The sequence below is a fragment of the Equus przewalskii genome, unplaced genomic scaffold, assembly GCF_037783145.1.
Source record: "Equus przewalskii isolate Varuska unplaced genomic scaffold, EquPr2 ChrUn-13, whole genome shotgun sequence".
Taxonomy (NCBI): Eukaryota; Metazoa; Chordata; class Mammalia; order Perissodactyla; family Equidae; genus Equus; species Equus przewalskii.
This window is the reverse complement of record NW_027228750.1, coordinates 84,448-102,034: the sequence shown is the minus strand read 5'-3', so window position 1 is coordinate 102,034 and position 17,587 is coordinate 84,448. Positions and strand designations below refer to the sequence as shown.

The 17,587-nt window shown below is 46.7% G+C and overlaps 1 protein-coding gene and 1 long non-coding RNA gene across 2 annotated transcripts in view; both read right to left on the bottom strand.

Annotated features, from left to right (window-relative positions):
* Positions 1 to 17,587, bottom strand: part of LOC103543933 (uncharacterized) — a 107,871-nt gene that overhangs the window by 55,435 nt on the left and 34,849 nt on the right. The gene's annotated exons all lie outside the window — the stretch shown is intronic.
* Positions 5,412 to 9,489, bottom strand: LOC103543385 (putative NBPF family member NBPF5). The gene is made up of 5 exons (XM_070608125.1): positions 9,220 to 9,489; positions 8,094 to 8,142; positions 7,254 to 7,468; positions 6,106 to 6,158; positions 5,412 to 5,441 (listed from the first exon to the last, which is right to left on the bottom strand). Exons 1-5 carry the CDS (start codon positions 9,401 to 9,403, stop codon positions 5,412 to 5,414), a joined length of 531 nt encoding a protein of 176 aa, XP_070464226.1. The 5' UTR covers positions 9,404 to 9,489.

Here is a 17,587-nt window from a genome sequence, read left to right as displayed (position 1 = left end):
GTGATCCATTCGGACAATGCTCCCAGAAGAAAGAGGCAGTGGACTTGGGGAAGCTGGGAAGGGAAAGTAAAGAAGCCAAGAAAATGCGTGATTTCAGAGAAAGCGCAATGTGTTCAGTGGCTAAAAGATGCTCTTGTGATGAGGAGGACCATGGGGCTGGGCTTCCCCTTAGCTAAGAGGAAAGGTGAAAGAGAATATCAGGACAGTGGCAGTGGGAACACAGCAGAGGTCAGAGTGCAAACAGGAGATGGAGATGGAAGGGCCTAGCACAGTGGCAGGCCCCATGGAGGACAGAGGTGAGACCAGACAGAGGTAGCACCAGCTGTTGAACTGAACAACCAAGGGAGAGAAAAACGAGCAGGAGACTGAGCTATAACCTTAGACAGAGAGCACTGAGGAATAAGTGCATCTGAGAGCCACAAATGGGATCACCTCTGGACTCTAAGCTTGAAGGCCAGGGAATCTGCATGCTAGTCTCCACTTGCTGAGCCACAGTTTTCTTTCAAGAATCCTCTGTTGGATGACAATTGAGGCATTAATGTGGCCAACGACTTGACACCCCTGCTTGCTGGCATCCGAACACTCAAGAGCATCACCCTTCAGCGTGGGAGGGGTCTTCATCCTGAGGGATGTGTCCAAACCAAGCTCTGAAAAGAAAACCACAGCCAACAGGATCCACCATTATTCATGACCTACAGTGACTTACTCCCCACTCAAGAGGGACATCAAATAAAGAAAGTGGCTCAAACAACAACGGCCATCTGAAAGTCCGTGGGAGTGAGGTGAAGCCAATGCAGACACTGATATTTTCTTTTTTGTCGATCTTTCTTACAGTACTCAGTGATGATGAGATGGTCAGGAGGCAAACACAGCCCCAATTGCCAAAAAATATCAAGAAAAACAGAATTGATAAAGAGAGTCTCAGTAGAGAAGACAAAGGGAAGGAAATCACATGGACAGAGGTTGCCCTACTGGAAGGAAGGAGATTGTAGAGATCATGCAGAACCAGAGTTCATGGGAAAACATAAAAGAGAGTAAAATGGAACAGCAGGAGGTGAAAGCAGGGAGTTTACAAAACTTGCATATATATATTTCATATATGTACCCTATACAAGGTACACACAAAATACACATAATTTATGACATACAATATAAATGAATATATGCATATGTATTCTTTCATCTAATTGAACAGATGAATAAATAGGGATTTGGAGACGTGGAATATGACATTCTAATCACTATTCTGGTCAGCTGCAATTGGAAAAAATTAGAACTGCAAGAAGAAGGAGAAACCCTGTGGCGAGAAACAGATGACCCGTGGAACACCAAGAGGAGGAGGGTGAGGACAACACAAAGAGCATTAACGGTATCACCAGAGAAGGATCACTTGCGTTTCCCCCAATTCCTTTGTGGAAACAGGATCCCCAATGTGATGGTGTTTGGAGGTGGGGCCTTTGGGCGGCAGGTCTCTCATGAATGGGATTAGTGCCCTCATAAATGAGACCCCACAGAGCTCCCTTTTCCCTTCCAGCACGTGAGGATGGCATGAGAAGACGGTCTCTGTGAACTAGGAAGGGGGCTCTCACCAAACATTGAAGGTGCCAGCGCCGTGATGTTGGACCTCTCAGCCTCCAGAACTCCAATAAATAAATTTCTGCTGTTTCTATGTCACCCAGTCAATGGAATTTTTGTGATAGCAGCCTGAATGGACTAAGAAACTATCCTTGGCCAAAAAACCTGGCGTGGAGTCTGGTTTCCTGCTCAGGCCCCTGTGGAAAGTGAACAGGAAAGAGAGCGAGTAGGCCAGTGAGGCTGAGTCTTGGCTGGGATTGAGGAAGCCAAGGAGAAGGAAAAAGAGAGGCTAGAGGGTGAGAAGACAACTAAATACCCCAAGATCTGACGGCACCTGTCAGGGCTATGCCTCCCCTGACCCTCACTGAGACTTTCTCTAGGACCTCTCCACGAGCGATAGGGGGCTCCTTGTTGCCCCCACTTGAGAACATGGGCCTCTCCTCCTTCGTTAGATGACACCATCAACTAAAGGATGAGACCAGGCAGCTCCAGGGTCCAGGAGGAGATGCTGAGAGTGATAGAGGGGAAGGAGGAACACAACTCAATGAAATGGATGTCAGGGTTTGGAAGCTCAGTTTTAAGCAACCTCTCAGGATCCTGAGGAGAAAAACACTGAGGACATGGACTTAGAGATGAGTAGAGATGATGAATTAAATAGAGCATCATAAAAGAGACTGACTTGTGCACTTTAAGGATTAAGGTGGTCCATTATATGAAAAAGAGGAGAAAAAGTGAAGAATAAGGAGGAGACTGAGCTGTGCACCAGTGTTTCCATTGGGACTGAATGTGTCTGAGACAGTGTTACTAGGGGCACCTAAAGGAAAACTGGCCTAATGATGGATCCTGAAAGGAGAAGGGAAAATGGGCAAACCTGCCTTTCTGAGAGACCAAGGGAAGACGAGGTCCAGAGAGAGTGGAGACCATCAAGACTACTCTGCATCAGATGGAACAATGCACATGGAATCATTTTGTAAGTGTTAAAGCACCAGTAAGATACAGCAGTAGATTTGACATACTCACAGTTGTTATCAAGCAATTTTTATTGAATCAGACACTGTGGAAATTATGTCCTTAATACTCCCAAGAAACATGGAATCCAGACATACTTCTCAGGGGATTCAGATGAGGAAATTGAGATGTAAATACCTAAGAAGATAAATAACCTGGCCAAGGTGAACAGCCGGTAAGATGCAAACCCGTGACCTGGGGCAGAGCTGATCCTAAAGCCCAGGCTCTCACCACCTTGCTCTCTCAGAGCATCACAGGTTTCAACCTGACACAAAGCGAGCGTAGGAGAGGCCCCATTGTCGCCTGCCCCAACAACCCTGTGATGCCCAACACATGGACTAGACCTTCCTATTCTTCTTTTCTTTCTTACCTTGGAAGAGTGAAACTCGTTTTCCAGAAACACTGTAGGCTGCAAAGCTCCAGATGGTGGAGAAAAGGCCAAGCCTGGCTTTGCCCTCCCTGCAATGGAACTGGTCCACCTGCAGCCCCAGATAATTGCTCCCCCACCTGCTTGGCTCCAGCTGTGCTTGTGAAGTTTGCATCTCTGACCTTTGGAAACTCAAGTTTCCACTCAAAGGCCCTTGCTGACAAGCCTCCCAGGAAGGAGCTGAAACAAGAAGTGGTTTCAGTAGGACCAATCCAATTTTCCCTTTGCTAAGCTCTCCCAGACCACTCATTTCAGAAGTCCCTGCTTGTCGGTGGTCTCAGGAAACAAACTCAGACTTCATGTATATGAAGGAGATGTCGCCATGATGTGTGTGCCTGGGGGGGGGGGGGGCCGAGATGGCAGGTTCCCAGGCTACAGTGTCCCTGAAGTGGACAATCACCCACTGGAGTCCAGAGGGCTTTGCATGGGCAGATGAAGTCATGCCTATTACTCTGTTTCTAGAAACCTTAGTCCAGGAGCCTACTGAGAAGGTTCTAGAGAGGACTCAGGAGATGGGGGAGAAAGAGTTGCTGATGTCTACCCAGAAGAATATCAGAGAAAGGGAAGAAGTATGGTCCCAAGGCTTCAGGTTCCAGTAGACAGGGTGTTGGGAAACTGTAGACCAAGTTTGGAATCTTTGCAAAGTTCTGGAGCCTTTTGACCTTCCTTTTCTGTAAGTTTTGGCGGCCCTTCACCCACCCACCCATATATATATTCTTTTGCCACTCGATGGGCAGGTAGTAGCAGCTGTAAGTAATGTGATAGAGGTCTGAGACCCTTATAAGAAACTTAGGGGCCAGAGGTGCTACAGTATCAGGCTTTGTGTGATTCTTCAGGGACGTAATATGGTGCACAGTCCTTATGTTACACACTCTTCTGTGGGGTCTGGGCTTTAGTCCCTAATCAAACATGTTTCTATTTCTTCTGTGAAATGAAACTATTCTCAGAAAGAAGGTTAACCAAAGACCTAAAATAGCCTCAGACCAGTCCAGGTCAGGCTAAGGCAGATCATAACCCCCAGGGCCTTCTCCACACCACTGTGGGTTCCCCTTTCTCCTCCCCTCTTCACATCCTCATTGCCACCAACGTTTGTTTTTAATCTTTCGTAAAAATGTCATTTGGGATGGTGTTACTGTGTAGATTCCTGACAACATACTCTATGAGACCTCATCATTAACGCCTGGATCCATGAATCTCCTTCTGGTTTCTGATCTTGTCATCTCCACAGGATCAAACGTCTCAACAATCTAATCACCCACAAGTCCTGGTCTCATCATGGTCCAACTCTACTTGTGCAGACTCCTCCCCCCCCCTTTGTAGTCCTTCTGTCCTGTGGCCTCATGTTCTTCTTTGCTCACAAATTAGGCGAGGGTCCTACCAGGCACACTGGTTGTTGACAGTTTACATGAGATTAGAACACTGAGACATGACTCATGCTTGAAGCTCTAACCCACACATGGAAGAAGTCCCTGGGCCTACACAAAAGATGAAAACCACGGCCATTTATGGAGGAGGGAAAACCAGAGCCAGAGCTTTGGCTTCACTGAAACCAAGGGAAACAGGCAGGATGCGGCATCCAGGATCTCATTTTTAAATCTTCAGAGGGAAGTAGTCACCCCAGAGGAAGTGGAGGATCAGCTTTGAACCCGAAATCATGAGAACAGACCTCCAGAATAATTGCGTAAAACTGTTCCATGTGTGGATGGCCAGAGAAGTGTGGGAGACACTGCTCAGGAAATGCATTTAGCTAGAACACTGCAGGAGATGAGTTGCGTCATCTTAAAGAAAGAGGTCTGACAAATACCTACTGTGCCCCTGCTGTACTGGTGGCTGTGAGGTGGTCATGATCCCTTCTCTCTCCCAGCTGGGGAACAATGGCTTGCAGATGCCACTGAGGGACAGGCTGAGAAGGACATAGCTAGGGACTAGGGTGACAGCACAGCTCCCAAGTCCTCCTGAAATCTGTACTTAAAACTCTGTCCAAGAGCCTGCAGAAGCCATATCTCTCTACCTGGTCAGCTGTGGTGAGCACAAAAAATATGGAGGCTATCTGGGAGACCACTTGGATTTATCTGCTTTATAATGGGAGTACTCACTGGCTGCCTCCAGAGCCAAGCTGACTTGAGGCTCATCACATGGAAAGGCAGTGCTTCTGAGGGGCTCCCTGGAGGCAGACAGATCATGAGGACTGGAAGGAGTCAAATTCTGTTCACCTGATGGATCTTGAAGCATTTCATTCACAATCTCCTTCTCCTGCAGCTCCCTCTCCAGGCTGGAGAGAGAGGGAAGAGAAGAGAAGAGATCAAGAGGGATAAGACACCACAGTCTCCCAGCTGGTCCAGATTGAAGGGTAGGGTCCAAGGTCATTCCTTCAAAGAGGAGGAAGGACACTATCCTCCTCTCACTGGGGCAAAGTCTGGCTGTCCTGGAACTGGAGAGAGGGAGAGAAAGAGAAAAAGAGAGTGAGCAGAACATGCTCAGTGCACTGGACAAACAGTGAGATGATGATGGGGCCTGCACTCTCCCTGTAAGGCAGACTCATCACACTCGGAGAACCAATACAATGGCTTCCAGTTTGTGAATACATTGCGTTGAATTTACATATGGCAGCCCAGTGAATACAGGCTTCGGAGTCATTGTGGACTCCCAGAGATCTTGTGCCTTCTAGGCCATTTTCTGTCAATACTGTGACCTTTATGTTGTTGTGTCTTTTTTTTTTTAATTGTTGTCTAGTTCCCTTTCTGGCTATGCTATACCTATCAAGGACCTAAAGCCAACAGTTGGGAAAGCAGACATGCATCTCATCCTTGTTTTAGCCTTCCAAGAGAGAACAAGGGATTTCTTTAAGGGCAGGAAATCCCTGAGACTGCTTAGTTCCCCTTGTCAGACTGAGGCCACAAGTACCACAAAGACAGCAGACAACCTCGTTCAAAGGGCTTTGCCATCCTTGCTTGAGTGACTGAAATCACACAAGGGGCAGTGTTGGTTCCCCCTTGCATGTGAAACCTGGGGCTATTTGGCCCTCAGGGTCCTTCTTTCAGGTACTCTCCCCACACTTTACCCTTGCTTATTAGCCCCTCCTCATTCATTGTTACCTGGGGGGTCAGTGATTCTTGTTCTTCCTCATCTTCATCGTCTTCCAGGTTTTCTGCAAACAAAATTCAGAAATGTCCAGACAGAGATGAAATAGTGCCCCTTCACCCATTACAGACACAAAGGCCTGCCTGGGCATGGACAGCAATGACCTGTGTATGAGGTCAGAACACACTGAGAGAATTGTGTTGACAGCCCCATGTTTGACTTTGAAGGAATGGCCTGGAATGGTCTACTGACCCATCAGGCAAAATGTCCTTGATCTGCTGGGTCCCCATCATGGCATGCTCTGAGTTTCACTGGGCAAAAATCAAATATTTTTTGTCTCCAGATCAGCGGGTACTTTTCCAGTTTCCCTCTGGAATTCTCTAGTTCTATCCTCACTCCTTCCACAAAGCTGGTTCCCAGTCTCAGTGACTCTATGTCCATTCAGAACTCCCACATAGACCCTACTCCTTTCTCTAAAAGGAGGATAAAAAAACCCGTGACTCACCCCTCCACACATCCGGGGACTTCAAGGGGACCTCCAAGTTGGCTTTTACAGCATAAGAGGGGAAAATTTTCTTTGTGGAAAGTGTTCTATTACAAATCAACGTATCTGCACCAAGATTTTAGGATTATAACTAAATAAACCCCAAACGGTTAGGAGTATGATCCTTTTCTGAAGCACATTCATGAGCCTTCCCGTCTTTAATAGTTGCAGCTACCGTGCAACACATCTTTTGACCCATTTTACAGACGAGGAGATGGAAATCCCGGAAGGAGAAATCAATCACTCGACTGTAGCTATAAAAGCCAGTGCTCAGGCAAGAATCTAAGGAGCTGTCGCTCAGTCCAGGACTCTTTTCACTCTAACAAGCTGCCTCCTGTCACGTCCGCCTTTCTGCAGTGTGACACCGGGTGGAGGCTGCCTCCTGCAGCAAAGGGCATGGTCCCTCAGGGAGGAAGCAGACTCTTGGAGCACTATGATGTCCCCCTGTGCATTTCTCCCCTCTGCTCCCATCCAACCAGGGGTGGTCCTGTCATCGCCCCAAGTGCGAAGTGGACACCAAGACAGCTGGCGAAAGCATTATGAGGGGAGATGCAGAGGCTCTTGTGAGCCAGGGGCCTTGGAGGGGCTCAGTGCAATCAGGGCCTGTGGCCGCCTTACCTGGGCTAAGCTTGCGGGCAAGGCACTCTGCCAGCCTGCATCCCTCAGCCAGTTGTTCTTGGAAGCCCTGTCCCCAGTCTCTGCCAATGTCACTGTGGGTGAGGAGGTCCCTGAGGAGCTGATGGAGGAGGACAGAGATCTCTCTTCCTTCCTGTGATGTCTGGCGTATCTGGGTCAGCTTTCGTGCATGATCATGAATTAGGAAGTGGTATTTCCTAAGGTGGGAGGGAAGAGAAATCCTCAGAGTGGAAATAGGGTGATGAGAGATGATAAGGAGTTTGAGAGAGATTTCGGTGAGAATATCCCCAAAAGGCCTTCCCAGTAGAAATCTGCTCATTTTTGGTGGGCCACATGTTTCTTCTTTCCTTTTGCATTTTACACACAGTGATGCAGTAAAAACATGCTCCTGAGACACTGGAGACTCTAAGAGATCTTGTAACTTCTAGGCCTCCTTCTCTAAAGGTTGAGACAAAATATGAATTTTTATTTAGTCTGGTGACTTTCCTTGTCATGAAACACCTGCCAACAAGCTCAGGCCCACATACAGAGAGCAGGTATGGACGTTACTCTGGGTTTTAACCCTACAGAGGAGAAGAAGGCATCTCTGAAGGGGCAGGACGTCTCTAGGCCTGGTTACCTCACTGTGAGTGAGACAGACTCCACACACTACAGTGAACATGGACGATCCAGATGGGAGGAGTGGAGGAGACCAGCACAATCAGCCAGTTTTGTGCCTCCTTGCTTCAGAAAGTAGCTACTTTTGATCTCTGCATCTGTTCTTTCCAGAACCCTCTCTGCATTTGACTTGTACATTACCCTCCTCTGATCCTTCACTGTTACCTGGGGGTCAGTGATCCCAGTTGTTCTTCAGCCTCCTCTTCATGGTTTTCTGCAAAGAAATTGAGAAAAGTCCATTTAGACATTAGCTGGTTCCACTTCACCCATTACAAATGCAGATGCCTCTCTGGGCATGGAGACACGAATTATCTCTACATGAGTTCAGAAAGGTGTCATGTTTTGTCTGTAAAGAAATGGGCTGCTGTGGTATTCTGATCGATGAGGCAAAGTGGCCCTGATCTGATGGATCCCAGATGGCATGCTCTGGGTTGAATTGGGCAAGGAGTTAAAAATTGATTCTTTTACCCAGATCAAGAGATGCTTCTCCAGCTTTCCTAGGGGCTTCTCCCACTATCTCCTCTCTCTTGCCACAAGGCTGGTTCCCAAGCTCAGTGACTCTGTGTCTCATCATGCCTTTCACAGAGAACCTCCTCCTTTCTCTCAGGAGAGGAAAAACAATTCTGTCCCACGAGTCTCACATGACTTGGTCCTTTGTGGGGACTTACACATCTGTGTCTACTGTTCACCAGGAACATTCTCTCTTGTTAAGTGCTAAGTATTCTAGAGTAAACCCACATCCCACGACCAGATTCTACCACACCCAGTACTGAAATCAACCCCAGTGAGTGACTTTAGCATTTTGAAAGTACAGTCATAGATGTTCCCTATTGGAATGCTACAGCTACCATGCAATACATGTGTTAATCATGTTAGAGATGAAGAAACTGAAATCCAGGATGGATACATCCATCCCTCACCCACTGCTAGAAAAGACAGAACTCAGGCTGGAGCCTGGGAACGTCCACGCTTGGCTCAGGGCCCTTTTCACTCTAAATAGCCGCCTCCTGTCACATCCACCTTCTGTGCTCTAACACTGGGTGGAGGCTGCCCCTGCCCCAAGGGCCATGGCCCATCAGGGAGGAAGCAGGAACTTGGAGCACTATGACCTCCACCCTGTACATTTCTCCTCTCTGTCCTCCCACCCAGCCCCTCCTGGTCCTGTCATGACTCCAAGTGTGATGTGGAAACCAGGACAGATGGCAAAAACATTATGAGGGGAGAAGTGGAGGCTCTTATGAGCCGGGGGCCTTGGAGTGGCTCAGCGCAAACAGGTCCTTGGAGGCCTTACCTGGGCTGAGCTTGCTGACAAGGGCCTGTGGCAGCCTGCATCCCTCAGCCAATTGCTCTTGGAAGGCCTGACCCCGGAGGTTGTTAAGGTCACTGTGGTCAAGGAGGTCCTTGAGGTTCTGATTAAGCAGTATGGATAGCTCTCTTCCTTCCCGTGTCTTTAGGCATAACTGGGTAGCTCTCATGCCTGAACTCTAATTAGAAAATCAAACTCCCTATGGTGGGTTAGAACGGAAAACGTATATTTGGAATTGAGTGAAAGGTTCTTAGCACCTCCACATATGTTTCTATGAGATCATCCCCCATTTGCCTTCAAAACAGAATTTTGGGACGTGTTTGGCAAATGCATAAATATTTTTGAATGTTACATCAGTGGCCAGGCAATACCAGCTCCTGAGGGATTGCAGACGCCAGCGTTCTTGCACCTTCTAGGCCACCTTCTCTCAATATTTAACATAATATGATTTTTTTGGGTCTAGTTACCTTCCTTGCTGTGAAATATCTGCCAACAATCTAAGATGAACTCTGCAGAAAGCAAATATGAATCTCACCCTGCCTTTTAACCAACCATCTACGAGAGGACACGTGGTGTCCATGAGTACAGGAAATCCATGAAAGTAGTTAGTTCACCTTGGTTCAGACTAACTCTACAAGTGCTAGAAAGAGACTGCACAACCCCCTTAAGAGGGCTATGTCGTTGTTGGTTGTGGGAATGACAGGAGTGCAATCAGCAGGTTTGGTTGACCATCACATCACGGATGTGGTCACCTTTGCCCTCTTTGTTCTTTCTAGGACCCTTTCCATACTTTACCTGTCCTTTACCCTCCCCTGATCATTCATTTTGGACAGTCGTTCTTTCTCTTCTTCATCCTCCTCATCTTCCTCATTTTCTGCAAACAAATTCAGAAATGCCTAGTCAGACACTAAGCAGTTCCACATCACCCATTACAAACACAGGGGCCTGTCTGGCAGGGAGACAGGAATACCAGGGACGATTTCAGGACACTGAGAGAATTGTACTGAAAGGTCTCATAGTTTGTCTTTAAAGAAATCGCTTGGCTTGGTTTGATGAGCCGTTACATAAAGGTCTTTGATCTGGTGGCTCACCGTCATGGCATGCTTCGCCTACAATTGGCCAAAAAGCTAAATATTTCTTTAGTTCCACAGATCACCATATACTATCCCGGCTGCCCTCTGGACTTCTCCCTCTGTCGCCTCCTCCTTGCCACAAGGCTGCTTCCTAGGCTCAGTGACTCTGTCCCGCCACAGCTCTCATACAGAATCTCCTCCTTTCTCTAACGAGAGTGCAGACAACCCTGTGGCAAGTCCTTCCAGACATCCAAGGCCTTCCTGGGCACCTCCGAGATGGCTTCCTGTGTTATCAGGGGAAATTCTCCATGTGGAAAAAGTTTCAGTGTAAACCAACCTTCCCAGCACCGAGTTCTACTACACCAGGCACCTCATCCAACCCCACACGGTGAGGGACATTCTTCTGAGGTGCATTTGTAAATATTCCCACATTTGATCAGGACAGCTACTGTGAATAGATAATTTGATCCATTTTACAGATGGAGAGACAGCTACGGAAGAAGTAAAAATCAATAACTCTGTTAGCCCGCTGTTAGTAAAGCCAGTGCTTAGGCAAGAGACTGAGAAACTCCTGCTCAGTCCAGGGCTCTTTTCACTCTAACAAGCTGCCTCCTGTCATGTCCTCCTTTCTGTGCTCTAACACTGGGTGGAGGCTGCCTCCTGCCCCAAAGGCCATGGTCCATCAGGGAGGAAGCAATCATTGCAACACTATGACCTCCACCTGCTGCATTTCTCCTCTGTCCTACCACTCAGGCAGTCCTGGTCCTGTCATGTCCCAAAATATGACATTGAAACCAGGACAGCTGGGAGAAACATTACAAGTGAGGGGCCAGCCCTGTGGCATAGCGGTTAAGTTCATATGTTCCAGTTCAGCAGCCCAGGGTTCGCCAGTTCGGATCCTGGGTGGGGACCTACGCACCACTTAGGAAGCCATGCTGTGGCAGGCATTCCACAAAAAAAGGAGGATTGGCAGCAGATGTTAGCTCAGGGCTAATCTTACTCAAAAACGAAAAAATAAACAGAACATTACAAGTGATTGTATGGGGTCTCTTGTGAGCTGAGGATCGTGGAGGGGCTCAGTGCAATCAGAGCATGTGGCCGCCTTACCTGGGCTGAGATTGTGGGTGAAGCCGTAGGCCAGCCTGCGTCCCTCATCCAGTTGCTCTTGCAAGCCCTGTCCCTGGTAGTTGTCAAGGTCATTATAGTGAGTAGGTCCTTAAAGTGCCGAGTGAGTAAGACAGAGACATCTCTCCCTTCCTTAAACTACACCAGCACAGGGATAGTAATATTCTCTGGGCAAAACCAGGGCCTTCTGAGAGGAACACCACAGGAGGCCTCAAATTGGGCCTTGTGAGAAGTGGCCTGGCTTGCCTTCTTGTGACATCAAGCAAACTGACCCAGCCCTGGTAGATCATCACCCCCATATGCTCTGCCCTGAGTCGAGCAAACAGTTAAACACGTCTTTTTCACCAAAGATCATAGAGAACATGTCAGCAGCCTTCAATAGATGTTGCTGAAAGAGTCGGGTTGGCCCCAGCAGACACCCTGGTCTTTGGTGAGACACATGGGATTATACACCAAAATGAGACTGATGGATGGAATCCATACACCCCATGTAGGAAAGAGTATTTGGTGCTTTTGAGAGGCCAGGATCCTGGGTGATTCATAGAGGTGGGTGCATCAGGGCCTATGCCTTGATTTCAGGAAAAGCTCCAGACATGGAAAGACAGAGGTATCTTTGTCTTGTTCCTCAGCAGACTGTTTAGCAAGGACAAGATATCTCAGAGGTGAGAGAGACCAGAGTCCAGAGCTGAGGAACCATGGTAACAACATCTCCAAAGAGATAGGCAAGACTACCACCCTACTTGGACAGTCATTAATGCTCAGTATAGGAACTCAATTAGGAAGAAAATTACAGGAGAGATCAGAGGGCCCATCTTTATAGAAAGAGCTCATGGAGACTCCTGTTGTGCACAAGCATCAGTGTGGCTGGGAGTGTGCTATGATCTCCTCAATCTCCCCACTCTGGTTTACCTGGTGTTCACCACCCTGTACTTGGCATTGGGTCCCAGGGTGACAGAGATTTGATCTGGGACTTGGAAGGGTGTACAGCTACTTGACTCACCTGATGTCTGTGCTTACAACTGAATCTTAGATTCTGATTCAAACCAGGATGGGTCTCCAGGGCCTGCCATCAAAGAGACATTTGTGTACCTGGACAGAGGTGTGAGCACAAAGAAATGGAGGCTACCTGGGAGAACATTCGGAGCTTGTCCTCTTTACAATAGAGTACTCACAGGCTCCATCCAGACAAGAGCAGATTTCGTGCTCATCAGATGGGATGGTGGGACTGTCAGGAGGGAGGCAGGAGTCAGACAAGTCATGGTGACTGGAAAGAGTCAAATACTGTTCATCCAAAGAATCCTGGAGCATATCATTCACTTCCTCCTTCTTCTGGAGCTCGCTGCTGAGCCCAGAGGCACAAAGATAACAGAATATTAAACAAGGAAAGATTGAACACCACAACTTCCCAACTGCTTCTGATTGGAAGACTAAGGGAGAGGTCACAGAAGGTAAAGAGGGCACCCCTTGAATTAGTAAGAAGATAACAGTCCTTCTATGACTGCAACTTAGAGAGGCTGCCGTGGTGGTGGGAGAGAGAGCAGCAGGTGCTCACTGCCCTGTCCAGATAACTAGTTATTCATGAAGGAGACTCAGCTCTCCTCTATGGCACAGTCATGACAGAGCACACAACGAGAACCACAGGAGTTCCTACAACTCCAAAGCATAACTTCTGTTCCACTTTTCTTACAGAGGCCCAGTGAGTAAAGGCTCCTGGGGCATTGTGGGCTCCCAGACGTCTTGTGCCTTCTAGGCCTGTTTCTCTCAATACTGTAATACCATATACACACTTTTGTCTAGCTATATGTCATGCTATGAAATCCTCAGCATTAAACAGGCCAAATGTGCAGACAGAAGTTATGCATCTTATCTTAGTTTTCCCCAAACAAGAGAGGACACGTGGTCTCCCTGAGTGCAGGAAATCTCTAAGATTGGTTAGTTTGCCTTGTGTCAAACTGATTCTAGGTTCTTAAAACTTGAGAAATTAATACCAAGTGGAAACTAACAGGACAAGTCCAAAGAAAATAGACAGCATTCTTAAAAGGGGTAATTCATCGTAGTCTGATGGGATGAAATAGGCCTACTGGTACTTTCTAATTTCCCCTGGATTTGAGATCTTCAGATGTCACCATTGCTTTCACAACCAGGATTATCAGTTACCTGGGGGCTGCTGGCTTGTCTCTTTCCTCATCCTTCCGATCTTTTTGAGTTTCTGCAAATAAATTTGGACAGGGCCAGTCATAATAAAAAGTTGATTCTTGACACATCACCAAGCTAGGGGCCTGTTTAAACACAGGGACATAAGTATTCTCAGCGTGAGAAAAGGATAGCCTGAGAATATTCCAGGAGGTCTCAGGTTGGGTCTTCTGAAAAGTGACCAGGCTTCCTTTCCTGAGTCATAGGGCAGACTGTCTCTGAATTAGCAGATCACTACAACGAAGTTCTCTTCCCTGAACCTGGGCAAAGAGTTCTACATATTCTTCCAGAGGTCATGAGGAGGTCATCTAGATGCTTTCTGGAAATGCTGCTGCAAGATTCAGCTCTTACTCCATCAGGTACCCTGCCTGCTGTTGGTTTGGATGAAGTTATACACCGAGACTAGACTGATGGATGAAACTTACTCACTCAAAAATAGGAAAGAATCTATGGTGCCACCTAGAGAACAGGATTCTTGCTATACAAAGTGGTGGAGGATCCCAGGGTTCACACCACGCATTCAGGGAAAATTCCAGACACATTCAAGAGGTGTTTATCTTTTGACACTTCAATGGCTCCCTACTGAGGATAAACCAACTTAGAGGAGACAGAGACTGCTGTTTGGAGTGGAGCGGGCATGGTAACGGGGATGACAGAGATTTGGCCTGGGACTCGGAAGAGTGTTGAACTACCTGACCCACCTGATGTGTATGCTTCAAACTGAGTCCTAGATTCTGATTCAAACCAAGTTAAGTCTCCAGGGCCAGACTGAAGAGATGACATATCTTGACCTGTACAGGGACGTGGAGAACATGAATATGGACACTACCTTGGAGACCTGTTGGAGCTTTCTTCTCTTGTTGATGGGAGTACTCAGTAGCTGCAACCAGAGCAGAGAAGTCTTCATGCTCCTAAGACAAGAAAACATTGGTGTTGGGAGGCTCGTGTGAACCAGACGGGTACTGGTGACTGGAAGAAGTCATAGGGCCTTCATCCACTGAACCCATCAGGGCTTCATTCACACTCTCTTTTTCCTGTAGCTCTGTTCTCAGGCTAGGGGAAAAAGGATATGATGAAACCAAGAAGGATTGAATGCCAGAGTCCCAGGTGGTCCTGATTGGTGGTAGAGAGAGTGGTCACAGAAAGTGAGGGACAGTCCCCTCAAAGAGAAGGTAAACAATCCTCCTATGATGAGGGCATGGTCTGGCTGCCCCTGAGGGCAGGAGAGAGGGGAGTGGGCGCTCAGTGAACTGGCCAGATAGCACTAAATGAGGAAGGAGAATCAACTCTACCTGTATGGTACAGAAACTGCACTCAGCAGACACAGAGAACCAGAACAGTGGCTCAACCGTGTGCAGAAATGGTGTTGAATTTTACACACTGCCACCCAAGGAATACACGTTCCTGACACATCGTAGTTGCCCAGAGACATTGTGCCTTCTAGACTTCTTTCTATCAATATTGTGAAGGACAGGATTTTTTTGGTCTGATTACATTTCTTGCTATGAAATGCACGCCAACAAGCTAAATCCCACCATGCAGAAAGCAGATATCCATCTCATCTTAGGTTTAGCCACAGAGGAGAGAACAGATGGATTCTGAGACTACAACAAATTCCCCGAGACTGGTTCATTTCCCTTACGTAAGAATGACAAGTATCACAAAAGCAAATGACAACCTTTTTAGAAGGCTATTTCCTGATCGGTTAAGTGAACGGAATAATTCAACCAGCAGTTCCTGTCACTTTTGCCTTAGAAATCTGTGGCTAGTGTTGACCTCTTGGTCTTTATTTGGGAACCATCCTCATATTTTACCCATCCTCTTCCAGGCCCTGATCATTCCTTGTTACCTGGGGTCCACTGATGCTTTTTCTTCTTTGTTCTCTTCCTCTGCATGATTTTCTGCAGACAAATTCAGAAATTCCAAATTCAGAAATGTCCAGCAGGCACTAAGGAGTTCCATGCCACTCATTGTAAACACAATGGCCTGTCTGGTCATGAAGACATAAATACCCAAGTGCAATTTCAGGATACACTGAGAGAATCATACTGAAAGGTCTCTTATTTGTATTAAACGAATGCCCTTTCTTGTTCTTATGATCCATCAGACAGTTTCCCTGATGGCATGCTGTACGTGAAACTGGAAAAAATGTTAGAAACGTCTTTTGTTCCCAAGATCAACATGTACTTGACCAGATTCCCTCTGGACTTCTACAACTATATTGTTTGTCTTGACATAAAGCTGGCTCTCAAACACAGTGGGAACTTTCTCTAAGCAGACCATAAGCAATCCTCTCAGTCTCCCCTCAAGATGTCTAAGGAGACTTCCAGTTTCTGGTCCAACATGTAAGGATCTTGGAAGTGACCACTCCTGTCCTCACAACAAGAAAATAGCTGAACAAACTGAAAATCAACCACTCTTCTTAGATCCATCAGGGAATGAAGGTCAGAGAGCAAACCACTGCCCCCCAAACTGGAGATACAGACAGGCTAGGCAAACACAGAGAATTACAACTTATTGAAGCAGAAACCTAGGCAGGAGCCAGGACCAGAGTAGGAAAACTTAGCATGTATTGACTAATTGCTGGAGACTCAGGGTGGAGAAATTTGAGTTAAAAGCATCAGGGGGCCCAGTCATGGGATAAACCCAAGAGTTCTGGAGAGTTTTATGTCCAGGAGCCCTATCAGTTTCTCTCAGTGAAGACAAGAGAAAAATTTCCTTACACTTCTGGCAGCATGAGAGGAAAGTACCTATTGGGAGCTACATCCAGAGCATTTTGTTTTTCTTGACAAAGCCTGCTCTCAAAGAAACTATTTGACCAGAGCCTAACCAACTGGGATTTTACCACATCCCAACTGACCTTGGGGAAAGGAAATACCCAATTCCAGCCCCTTTAGCCTTCCTTTTCCATGGAAGAGAGCAGAAAGGTGAACCCGGAGAAGCTCCTGTGAATGCCACAGCCCAGGGACACAGGCTGACTCAAAGACTGAGACCTGATCATAGGACTATGGAATTTTTCCACACATACACACACCTTACCAGCACATCCATAGGGATCCTGTATGATAACAGGAGAATATAACTGAAAGGATACAACTGAAAGAACTGCAAGTTCTCAGGCCTCATTTAAGCAGAAATCTCCAGGGACACTCAAGACAGAGGAGGACACAAAAGCTAGAATTCTAGAGGAGATTTAAGCCTCTGACGTCCACAGCTACAATAAACAGGAAACCCAGCCTAACCCCTAGCCAGATAAAGACAAAACTTCACACTAAGGCCTACTTACCTCAAATCCTTTACCCAGTATATCATGTTTGGCTTTAACAAAACATTAAAAGACATATTTGAGACAAAAAAACACAGTTTGAAGAAAGAAAATAAGCATTAGAACCAGGCTCCAAAATGTCAGACATGGTGGAATTACTAGACCAGGAATTTAAAACAACAGTGATTAATATGCTAACGACTCCAAAGGGAAAGGGAGACAGCATGCAAGAACATATGGGTAAGGTAAGTAGAAAGATGGGAACTCTAAGAAAGAATCCAAAGGAGATGGTAGAAATGAAAAACACTGGGACAGAAATGAAGAGTGCCTTAGAGGTTCAGCAATACACTGGACACGGCTGAGGAAAGAACCTGCGAGCTTGGAGAAATATCAATAGAAATTTCTAAAACTGAAATGTAAAGAGGAAAAAGAATGACAAGGAAGAGATTATCCAAGAACTTGGAACAATCACAAGATGTGTAAATATGTGTAATGTGACTATCAGAAGGAGCACAGAAGTATTTGAAGCAATAATGACTGAGAATTTCCTAAAAATTTTTTTAGTTTTTGCCGCTCAAAGGTTTTTTTTTAAAATATTGGCAGCTGAGCTAACAACTGTTGCCCATCTTCTTTTTTCCTTCTGCCTTTTCTCCCCAAATGCCCCCAGCACATAGTTGTACATTCTAGTGTGGGTTCC